Below are 12,982 nucleotides of genomic sequence, written 5' to 3' on the forward strand. Positions count from 1 at the left end.
CAATTACCTCTCTGCCAAAGTAAGCAATCCACAATCCTCAAAAGACTACTGACCCACTTCTAGTATCAAATTATCCCCATGTCAAAACAAGCAATCCAAACTCTGCACAAGATTGTGCTGACCACCTCCACTATCATCTCTCTTCTGAGATACTTTCCAACATCTTACTGTAAAGGGTATAGAATTTTTAGGCTTTAAACACTGATCGCATGAAGCCAGCTCTGTGATGTAGAGGGATAAAGCCCTAAATATACATGATCCAGATTTAATTAGCAGTTGAAGTGCCTGTAAGAGTTGGACAGAAAAATGGGAAGTAACTGGCTATTGCTGGTTTGCACTTTCTTGGGGGAGAGAAAGAGGTAGTTGTAGCACACAATAGGGATGACATTGAGCAGGAGTGTGAGCCTGTGCTTTTCCATTACATTCAGACTGCAAGTGAATGGGAACCTGGATGACAACAATGCAGCTAAGAAGAACTGTTGAAGGAGATGGGGGTGCTCCTAGTGGCTGACCTATTCCCGCCCACCCTCTGACTCTCACTGAGGAAGGGAGGGATGACTGGGATTCCCAGGCAGGAATGAATGGACTACAGGATCTTCACCTAGTCAAGGAATACCTGGCTCCTGTCCTCTGGAATGAATGGGTTGACTGGGTGCTGGCAGACACACCAACAGGTAATGTCCTGTAGGGTGCAATAAGAAAGAAATATATATATATATATATATATATATATATATATATATATATATATATATATATACACACACACACATATATATATATATATATATATATATATATATACATACATACATATATGCATACATACACACACACACACACATTTACATACATACATATATATATATATATATATATATATATATATATATATATATATATATATATATATTGCAGAACTGAGAGCAACAGAAAAAAACTGGCAGGTCACAGTCTAGGTGTTCTGTGCCACTATGACACATAAAATCATAGCGTTACACAGTCCTGGGATGACACATGAAATCATAGCATACACTGTCCTGGGATGACATATGAAATCATAACATGCACTGTCCTGGGACTACTCATGAAATCATAGCATGTACTGCCCTGGGACGACACATGAAATTATAGCATACACTGTCCTGTGATGACTCATGAAATCATAGCATGCACTGTCCTGGATGACACATGAAATCAAAGCAGGCACTGTCCTGGATGACACATGAAATCAAAGCATAAACTGTCCTGGATGACACATGAAATCATAGTGTGCGCTGTCCTGGATGACACAAAATCATAGCCTGCACTCTCCTGAGACGACACATGAAATCATAGCATGCACTGTCCTGGGACAACTGATGAAATAATAGCATGCATTGTCCTGGGATGACACATGAAATCATAGCATGCACTGTGTCCTGGATGACACATGAAATCATAACGTGCACTGTGTCCAGGATGACACATGAAATCAAAGCGTGCACTATCCTGGATGACACATGAAATCAAAGCGTGCACTGTCCTGGATGACACATAAAAACAAAGCATAAAATGTCTTGGATGAGACAGTGTACACTGTCCTGGATGACACATTAAATCATAGTGTGCACTGTCCTGGATGACACATGAAATCATAGCATGCACTGTCTTGGATAACACATGAAATCATAGCATGTACTGTCCCACTATGACACATGAAATCATAGCATGTACTATCCTGGATGACACATGAAATCATAGCATGCACTGTTCTAGGATGACACATGAAATCATAGTGTGCACTGACCTGGATGACACATGAAATCATAGCATGCACTGTCCTGTGATGACATATGAAATCATAGCACGCACTGTTCTGGGATGACACATGAAATCATAGCATGCCCTCTCCTGGGATGACACACAAAATCATATAGCATGCACTGTCCTGGGACGACACATGAAATCACACATACACTGTGCTGGAATGACACATGAAACGAAAGCATGCACCACCCTGGGAGCTTCTAAGAAAAATAAAAAAAGGATTCAATTAAAGTGCATTTGGGTTTTGTTTTGCTTTCTCAGTGTGCTACAATATGCATAACATCAGTCCACTATTCCTTCAGAATATTAATAAAAATAATTTTAATTGAAAGATATTCTTGACCTGAATGAAATATAGAAATGTTACTTTTTCAACTTCAAGAAAACAAAATATACTTTAATCGCTCTGGTAATGGGTAAGGCTTGAGTGGGTAATCACATCCAAATAAATTATCTTCCTTTAGCCAGGTATGACTTTCTTGTAGTTAAATTAATTCAGGATCCCTTGTTTTGGTAGCCATAACCTCTACAAAAGAGAACATCTGAACTATGGCATGTCTTTGGGATGTGAGAAGAGCATGCATTGAAGATACACACACAGATACAGGAAAGACAGACTTCATACAGCATGCACCTCATCTGGGGACCAAACTGTAGACACACACACACACACACACACACACACACACACACACACACACACACACACACACACACACACACACACACACACACAAAGGGTAAAAAAGTTACACAGACAAACTACTCAATAGAAACTGCAAGAATGACTCAGTTAAGCTAGATTCTTCACTGTGTGATACCTTAAGCTTCCTGTACTGGAGGCCCATGAGATATATGCAAATGGCCCCTTAAGGGCATACTAGTGTTTCAGGTACATGGCTTCTGAATGTCCAGGACTTTTTTACTTTTTAAGTCTTTACATCTTTACAGTCAGGCCAATAAAGGCAAACTGCACTAGCTGTAGACATGCCACACATGCACACATGAGTATAATAATCAGCATTGATGAAATTGATCAATGCACCACATATTGAAAAATCTTGACAAGAAAATTGAAAAAGAAAATCACGTAAACAAAGTAACTGCTACAGAGTTATATTTATGATCACCAACAAACCTAAGAACAATTCATTTACATTTGCCCACTTCAACCCCAGACAAGGACTCTGCCCTCACACCTCCAGAACTTCCCAATGCCAGTGTTGCACAACCACAAGAAAGGAAAAAGTACTGAATTATGCTACAGCCAACCTCCTAAAGTTTGAAGAACACTGATGATATTCCTTACCAGAACTGGCATGCAATGAAAGTACTCACCAATAAAAGAAATGTCATCTATAAATATAAAATGTATATACATATATATATATATATATATATATATATATATATATATATATATATATATATATATATATATATATATATGTGCGTACAGTGGATATAAAAAGTTTACACACCACTGTTAAAATGCCAGCTTTTTGTGGTATAAAAAAATGAGACCACAACAAATCATTTCAAATTTTTTCCCACCTGTTAGGGGAAAAATATAAAAAATAAAAAACGTACAATAAGCTGGTTGCATAAGTATGCACACCCTTAAACTAATACTTTGTTGAAGCACCTTTTGATTTAATTACAGCATTCAGTCTTCTTGGATACACACCTGCCATTAATTAAAGAGACTCTAATTAACCCCAAATAAAGTTCAGCTGTCCTAGTAGGATTTACCTGACATTTTCTCAGTTGCCTGCTACAGCAAAAGACATGGTTCACAGAGAGCTTACAAAGAATCAAAGGGATCTCATCGTTGAAAAAAAGTAGAGAAAATATGGGACAACAGTGACGTTGGAAATAACTGAACATCCCACCAAAATTGATGAAATGACAAGATGAAAACTGGTCAGGGAAGCTGCCAAGAAACCTAGAGCAACACTGAAGGAGCTGCAGGAATTTCTGGCAAGTACTGGTTGTCTAGTACATGTGACAACAATCTCCCATATTCTCCATATGTCTGGACTACGGGGTAGGGTTGCAAAACGGGAGCCTTTTCTTACACAGAAAAACATCCAGGCCCAGCTACAATTTGCAAAACAATACATCAAGTCTCCCAAAAGCATGTGGGGAAATGTGTTATGGTCTGATGAGACCAAGGTTGAACTTTTTGGCCACGATTGCAAAAGGTACGTTTGGCTGAAAAACAACACTTTGCATCACCAAAAGAACACCATCCCCATGGTGAAGCATGGTGTTGGCACTATCATGCTTTGGGGTTGCTTTTCTTCAGCTGGAACTGGGGCTTTAGTCAAGGTGGAGGGAGTTATGAACAGTTCCAAATATCAGTCACTTTTGGCCCAAAACCTTCAGGCATCTGCTTGAAAGCTCAAGATGAAGAGGAATTTCACCTTTCAACATGACAACGACCCCAAGAATATATCCAAATCAACAAAAGAATAGCTTTACCAGAAGAAAATTAAAGTTTTGGAATGGCCTAGCCAGAGCCCAGACCTAAATCCAATAGAAAATCTGTAGGGTCACCCGAAGAGGGCTGTGCACAAGAGATGCCCTCACAATCTGACAGATTTGGATTGCTTTTGCAAAGAAGAGTGGGCAAATATTGCCAAGTCAAGATGTGCCATGTTGATAGATTCCTACCCAAGATGACTGAATGCTGTAATTAAATTAAAAGGTGCTTCAACAAAGTATTAGTTTAAGGGTGTGCACACTTATGCAACCAGCTTATTGTACGTTTTTTATTTTTTATATTTTTCCCCTAACAGATTTGTTTTTAAATTGAATTGTACAGGTTATGGTCACATTAAAGGTGGGATAAGTTTTGAAATAATTTATTGTGGTCTCATTTTTTATATCACAAAAAGCTAGCATTTTAACAGGAGTGTGTAAAGTTTTGATATCCACTGTATATATACATACGCATACATATATATATATATATATATATATATATATATATATATATATATATATATATATATATATATATATAGATATATAGATATTATAGATACAGATAGCCATATACAGTTGCTGACAAAAGTGAATGCTTTTTATTACTAAAAAAAAAAAAAGCGAATGTTCACTTGTTCTGTTAAATGGAGTTTCTACCGGCAGCCTTTTGTACTAGATCACATAACAGTGGGTTAAGGAAATTTGCCCTTTCCCCACTGTTTTTCTCGGAGTCAATATACATAATTAGCAGGGGGTGTTGGTGTGCATTTTTTTGATATTCGATCATTTTACAGTTCAATGTAAAGTGATTGCTTGTTTATGTTTGCTCTTGAGAGCATTCACAATTTGCTGATATACTCATGCAGGTTTTTAGCAGATGAAAGAAATTCAGTAATGCAGCTTGTTACTGAAGATGTAATAACTAAACAAAAATGTTGTTGTTTTGCTTTCGGCTTTTCCCAGTTAGGGGTCGACACAGTGGAACTCCGGTCCACTAATGATTGGCAGTCGATTTTTATGGTGCCGAGTTGCCAGCCTGACGCCCAACCTTCAATGAAGGCACGCCCATTCACGCATGTCTTTCGAACACCACTCGACCATGGGGAGGACATGCAGACTCCACACAGAAGGCGCTCCAGCCGAGAATCGAACGGGAGAACCTCTTGCTGTGAGGTGACAATGCTACCACTGCACTACCGCGGTTTCCCCTATAAATAAACAAAAATAAATAAAATAAATACTACCTAGACCTAAGTAATGCAATCAGTACCACTAAATGGCTCCTGGATGTCAAGACTGGATCAACAAAGTAAGAGAAATTCAGGAGAGGGGGAGAAAACTGGATTAAGAAACTACCTGAACTTTTGGTAGTCTGAGGTATGCTGTTACTGGTTATTTCACAGTAAATATGTTTCTATAAACTGCATTTTACATCCAAATGTATATTAACAGAATTCCTGTAACACTCACCCAATAGTTATATAACAAATTTTGAACCTCCTTAAGTACTGAAAATTAACACGTCCATGTCTTTGACTTTGTTATTTATCACAGGGAAATTGCAGAATAGCTTAGGTACAGGCAGCATTCTTGAGATGTTTGAATGAAAATAGGCAGTTATTTATAACAGGATTAATATGTGAGATAAAACTCTGTTGTTTTCCATGGGGAAATGGCAATATAGCTTACATACAAATTGCATACCTAAAATGTTTAGATGAAAACCAGTGGCTCTTTATAACTGGATTACTGTCAGTAACCTGGGAAATTGCTTTAAGTAAAAATTTTATAGGAATCAAAGGAAAATATAAGGCAAGTGAGTCTTATGACCATTACACCTCGACGACAGCCACCCTTAGACTATACCTCTTCTCTCTAACAGGCTATGTCAGCCAAGCCCAGGGTGAATTTATAAATATCCATCCAATTAAACAAGCTCTGTTTGAAGGAATATAATGTATCACGCATCTTTATTGGCATAGGAAGTCTATTCCAGAGGTGGGGGATGTAATGAATAATGAACCTGTCTCACCACCGTGTTTAAACATTTAGATTCCCGAATCTGGTATTTGTGTGAAGGTTTGTCTCATGTAGGTACAAGATATCCAGGACCACTGGGTCCCTAATTGAATGGAAGGCAAGGCATACATCTCTTCTGAAGACTCTGTATGAAACTGAATAAAGGATCAGAGCTTCTAGTTTTTTTTTGGTAGCTTATGATTTTAAAACAAGTGGCCCTCTAGGTTAGGAACTTCTTGGGTCCTTCCAGTTACTTAATATGTCTAATGAGATACATCCAAAAAGGGGGTGTTGTATTTAATAATTGGCCTGATCAAGGTTGAGTATAAAAGGATAATTACCTCTTTAGAGCTGGACAATAATCCCTTGGCACTGAACTGTGTCACTGAAAAGGATTTCCTGACTACTGTTGGTACGTGGCGAGTAAAGGAGGAAAATTATCAATTGAAGTACTAAGATCCCTGCCCACATTCTAATTTTGAAATGGATTATTATCAGTGCTGTATGCAGAGCGGAGGGGTATGTACCAAATGGGATGATGGTGCTCTTTTTTAGCATTTAATGTGAACCTAATCTAATGCACTAGGTATTTACAAGTGTATGTTCTTGCTGGAGAGCTTGGACCTCAGAGGGGGATTTGACAGTGGCTCCCAGTTTGAAGTCTTCTACAAACTTAGTCAGCCAGACGTCTTGGCTCTTGGTCTGGAGGTTGGAAAAGGAAAAGCTAAATAAAAAAGGTCTCAGGACTGAGCCCTACGGAACACTGCTGGTTATCTTTTTATTCTCTGATGCCTCACCTGCCACCCACATTGTCTGAGGTCTGCCTTTTAGCCAAATGGCTATCCATCTTACCACATAGGGATCTACTTGTAATGTAGTTAGTTTACCAACTATGTTAGCATGGTGGATGGTAACAAATGCCTCAGCCAGACTAGGGTACACCGTGTCGACAGTATGACCACAGACAACAGCTAGTTTTATGCTTTCAAAGAAGTTCACAAGATTCCTTTACAAAATCATACTCCTGCAAGTCTAGCTTGATGTGATTTTTAACATCAAATTTTATTAGGCCTATAATATTACATTTCATGGCCTTGCAAATGAGGCTTGTCAGGCTGACAGGCCTATAATTTCCAGGGCTCATGGTGGGAGCATCCTTACAGAGTGGCATCACCACTGTTGTTGTGTGTGACACTTCTGGGACAGATACTGTTGCTAAGACTTTAGGTTAAATAGTTTACAGAGCAACTCCACCAGGGCATGTTTGGGAATGTTTATTAAACAGCCTGGTACATTATTACTTTCAGCACATGTTTTAGCAAGGATGAGGGTTTTCTCAGATCTATGGACAGGAGGGCTGTGACTAGTCTGTGCCAGAGTGAAATTTGCAGGGAATTTGTTTGCTAGTTTATTGGCAATGTCTACTGGGTCTGAGTACGTTATTTTCCATAAAACTATGAAAAGACAACATAGCCACTTCTCATTTCTGAAATGTTTGAACGAAAATTGGTTATCCTTTATAACTGAATCACTGCACTTTAAATAAAAACAGCAGGAGATCCACAGCAGAAATATGTAAATGATCAGAACTACTGCTATGGGTAAAGTCTGAAAGAGAACAAAATTCGCAGTGGTTTTAACACGGAATGCATTCACATTCTCTCTACAACTGTCTTGTTCTCCACATTTCTTTACTTATTTTCATTTTTGATAACCAGATAGGTGCCATTGCACCCTTTTCCCCCTTTGTCAGTAGTAAAACCAGACAGACCATCCTTTCAAACTGAACTTTTTATCTAAATACAAATGGGATAAAACAAGAGAGAATGAACGTCACAAAAGATGGTATAAAGGCAAGACAAGGTGTAGCACAACTTTAGAAACTTTATTAAATGACCTTAGAATATTGGCAGACATACTTTTTTATTTGAAAGTATAAAGCAAGGACATGTTAACAGATGTTGTTTTTCAATGGCCATCAGGGAACTAGTGCAGTGCTTATATTCAGCCACTGGAAAAAGTACCCCTTCATGAGGTGCCCCTTTACAGAATGAAAGAAAAAATGAATTCCAATGTCTTTACAGAATGAACGAGAGACAGGCCCTGCCTCATACTGTGCATGAGTAAGCAACACAAGAGCAGTTTCCTTGACACCATTTAGCAAAGCTCACCTTTTTGTCTACAGCAGATGCAAAATGGAGTGTCCACTAGTTTGTAATTGTTTTAGTACTTCTTTCTTGGAAGGTGATGGATGACGAGTGAAAAAATAAATAACATGCAGAACAAAATGTATACAATAGTATAACCAGTGTATGCATGGCTACACCCACTGAAATGACAGTAGTTTAGTCACCATATTTCTTCGTGCATTACAGGCCATAGTAAAATGACAGTGCTATCATATGCTTATCTTACAGTTAAGTCTCAAGGGCAAAGGTACACTGAGGAAAAGAGTCCACCAGTGACATTTAAGTGTGGATAGCTATACATTAACAAGCATATTCTATGAGAGCAATACATTCTTTGTTCTTTCCCACTAGGGAAAGGCAAGATTGCTTGAGTACAGCTAAATAGTCAGGTTCACGCTCCAAATTGTGCTGCTGTCTAACACTAATTGCACTTCATTCATTTTACCGTTTTCTGATACCTGCTTTATTCTGTTCAGGTTTATGGGGGACCTAAAGCATATTCCAGCACTCAACAGGCATGCATAAATCAAAAAAAAAAAAAACTTCTGAATGGGATGCCAGTCCGTTGCAGGGCAAGCACATAACTCTCACAAATTAAACAACCCTAAGGGCAATTTAGAGGACTGGAAATTCACCTACTTGCATGTCTTTGGAATGTTTAGTACAGAGTACCCAATGAAACCCATGAAGACACAAAGAACAAACACATTTTACACAGAAGGCACTCCAGTCAAAAACTGAACTGGACTGATAAGCTCTGTGAGGCAGCAACACTAACCTCTGTGTCACTGTGTTCAGTGTGCTGCCCTAAAGTCACCTCACTAAAGTAATACAATTATTTTCATATTTAGTTTCACAATCCAGTTTAAATCTATACATACTTCTCTATTTTTAATCCAACAGCAACTGAATCAGCAGAAACAATGACTAGGGTTTATGCAATGACAAGCCTACACAAGGAATGAACACATAAGCTATGAGCTTTCAAATACCGTATTAGTATTTCCTTGCAAGTCCAACACAAACTACTGTTAGAGTAATTTCAACCAGTGAAAAGCCTATATCACTCAGTAATACAAAACACAGATGTGTATAATAAAATAGAATGAAGTGCTTCAACTGGATGTCTGCACAAAGTGAAAGAAAACATTCTGCATCTCTGCATATGCATCATGCATGCAAGCAAGATGACTTTTGTACCTGGAAAAGTGAAAGTAATGTCTGTGCTGTTTAATACCTACTGCACAGTATGTTAATGTAGTGTGTGTTAGTCATACACAGGCAGGCCAAGAAAAAACATTTTTATTATTTAGATATGCAACTAACCTCAAGGAGAAGGCACCCTGCTAAAGACACATTTTCTTGTTCAATTGCCAAGTGCAATGCCGTTCTTCCAGAACTCTGCTCCTGAGCATCCACATTAGCTCCTGCAGAAATTAGTAGCCTTAAACATGCCAAGCTGTTGGCCATTACTGCCAAATGAATTGCGTTGAAACCTGTAAAGATTTTGATACACATTATTTAATGACAACCTAATCTTATCTTTAAAAGAAAAAGCAATACAACATAAATGTTAATAATTAGATATGCAGGCAAGTGACCAGTTTGCTTACTGCTTGCCCAACACTTTGACTCTCTGCTCTGTTCAGATATTTATGATCAGAAACTGTTACTCCTGTTAAAAAAAGTTTAAGCAACATCACGTATTCACCTTTACATGATTGTACTTGGCAGCCCAAACTATAAAGTAACACCAAAAAGTAAAACCAAACCCCCATCTTACTGTACATATTCTATGCTGTTTTTTTATATTCTGATAAAAATCATCTCAACTCCTTGTACACCCTATCTGTAACTATAACTTGTTAGTACTAACCAATTATGTATCACATTACATTTTATGAACATTTTATTAAGATTTTTGTTTGGTATTTTTTTTTTCAATAATCCTTTTTAATTATTTTTTCAAAACAATATTACAAATCAACTCTATATATACAATATGTACATGATTACTTCCAATGGTTACATCCACATTGTATGTCAACATCAATTATTAACAGTAAATACAACACGAACAAAAAAAAAAAACAACAAAAAACCAAAGCCAACAATCTGTATTATCCTTACAACCTATAACTAATCTAAGATTGATTCTGTACTATTACTATGTGCCCTGAGAGAAAGTGGATAGGTACCTCTAGGCCAACGCAATGTTGAAGATTTGCTCCCATATTTTTATACGGTTTATGCTTTTCTTGTGGTCACTGATTAACAATTTATGCGCTAAAATATGTCTTATTGCTAACAGTCTAAAATTTTCCCACGATGTCTGGGCCGGGTTTAGCCAATTTGAGGCTATGTACAATTTCATTAATAAGCAAATATTCATGATTACAATCCTTCTTGATTTATCTAAATTCTCCGGGGGAATATGAAGGATCATAAATTCCCAAGAGAGTGTTGAGTTCTGGTAGCCCATTTTTTGTAGCTGCAGTTTTAATGACTTCCACAATTTATAAATGCACTTGCAACTCCAGAACATGTGCAACAAGTCAGCTGTCTGATCTAAGCATCGTGGGCATTTAGGTGAATTCTTCGAATCAAATTTGTGAAGAGTAAGACGAGTATAGTAGGCATTATTAAATATCATCAGTTGCGTAAATAGTAATTTTTGAAGGGATACTGACTTTAATGTTAGACTAAATGCCTCCAATATCTTACTGTCATCTACCAATACTAATTTCTCCCTCCAGTAATTCAATAAGAGAATGTGTTTATTATATTTCCTCTCTTTTATCAATTTATATGAGGTGGTTATATATTTTTTGTCCTGTAACAGAGCTTCCCACAGATTACGGGATATATTTAAGTCCTCTTCTTTAAGTTCAGAGTTATTAAAATAATTTATAGCCAGATCTTTTAGTTGCCTCATGATGATTAGATAGGAAATGGGAAGATTCATCTCTTTTAAAATATCGTGTACTGCTACCCCAAGAGTATAAATCAAATACGGTTAAATCCTTTATTAGGGGGAATTTCCTTAAATCTATTAGTTGACTACCAATTGTTAAATTTGGGTTCCCATGAAAAGGTTGAAAGACCATCATATACTTTAATAAGTTTAAAGAAGTAAAAAGAGTTTGAATCGACATTACATAGTTCTTGATATGTTCCATTAAGTCATATTTACTAAGTGTTCGTTTATTTAGAAAGGGTAGTGCTTTACAGTTGATTCCCACTCCCCTTACATGTCTATAAGTTAGGACCACCCATTTGCGTGTCCATTTCCGACTATCTCTATCAAAGTAAGTCGCCCTTAAAATCCTGTTAGCATGAATCACTAAATAGTAAGTTTCAAAATCCGGTAGATCAAGCCCCCCCTTGTTTTTTGGAACCATCAATTTCTCATATGATATCCTCGTCTTCCTGGGTTCCCAAAGAAATCTCCCCAGTCCTATATGAAGCTGTTTAAAAAATTTTCTCGTGATTCTGAGTTGTGCAGCTCTAAAGATATATAACATTCTAGGAAGAACATTCATTTTTATAGTTGCGGCTCTTGCCATCAATGGCAATTTCAATTTACTCCAGCTTTTTAGGTCCAATGTTATTTGATCCCATGTTGACTTAACGTTATTCATAAAGAAATCTCTATTTTCAGTTGAAAATACAATCCCCAGATATTTTATTCTTTCTTCCGTCATTACTTGTCCTATCAGTGGTAACAATGAAAAGGGTGTGGGCGTCTTTAATGGGAGTATTTTGTTTTTTTTAAAATTTAGCTTATAATTAGAGATTTTCTCAGAGTCTTCTATTGCTGTTAATATTTTCTCGGTATCAGAAACAGGTGTGGTGCAGTATATATTTAAATCATCTGCGAAGGCAGCCATATTAATCTTTATACCATAAAGTACTGGAGGGTTATAGAAAACATTTTGCTTGATGTGTAAAAATAACGGTTCCAAATACAGATTAAATAAAATAGGAGATAATGGGCATCCCTGTCGGGTACCATTTTTAATTTGTATCCTTTTAGAGCATTCCTGATTTATAAATAAATTTGTATATGCGTTGTTGTATAATTTCCTTAACGTTAAAATGAACTCCTGAGGTATATTAAAATATGGCAGCATGTCAAATAGATATACCAAATTAACTCTGTTGAATGCTTTCTGTGCGTCAATTATTAGTGCATACATATTAAGATTTTTATGCTTAGCATAAGAAATTAATGTGTGGAGCGTTAATGTATTATCAGTGGTCTGTCTCCCATCTATAAACCCCGCCTGTTCCTCTGATATTATTAAATTTATTACCTTTTTCAGTCTATTTGCCAGAATGGATGTCATGATTTTCATGTCTATATTCAGGAGTGATATGGGCCTGTAGTTATCTGGATTTTTAGAATCACTTTTCTCCTTCGATATCAGAATTGTCTTTGAGGCATTAAAGTGGGGATCATTAATTCTATTCAG

At 37.0% G+C, this 12,982-nt stretch overlaps 1 protein-coding gene across 1 annotated transcript in view; it reads right to left on the minus strand.

Moving 5' to 3' along the window:
* The window catches only part of NFKB1 (nuclear factor kappa B subunit 1), a 772,892-nt gene that overhangs the window by 115,540 nt on the left and 644,370 nt on the right, over positions 1-12,982 (minus strand). The window contains exon 16 of the mRNA XM_044060344.1: positions 9,834-10,003. Within this exon, the coding sequence (XP_043916279.1) occupies positions 9,834-10,003 (170 nt within the window). The remainder of the gene's footprint in view (positions 1-9,833; positions 10,004-12,982) is intronic.

The sequence above is a fragment of the Protopterus annectens genome, chromosome 2.part0, assembly GCF_019279795.1.
Source record: "Protopterus annectens isolate FY-2018-M chromosome 2.part0, PAN1.0, whole genome shotgun sequence".
NCBI classification, from domain to species: Eukaryota; Metazoa; Chordata; order Ceratodontiformes; family Protopteridae; genus Protopterus; species Protopterus annectens.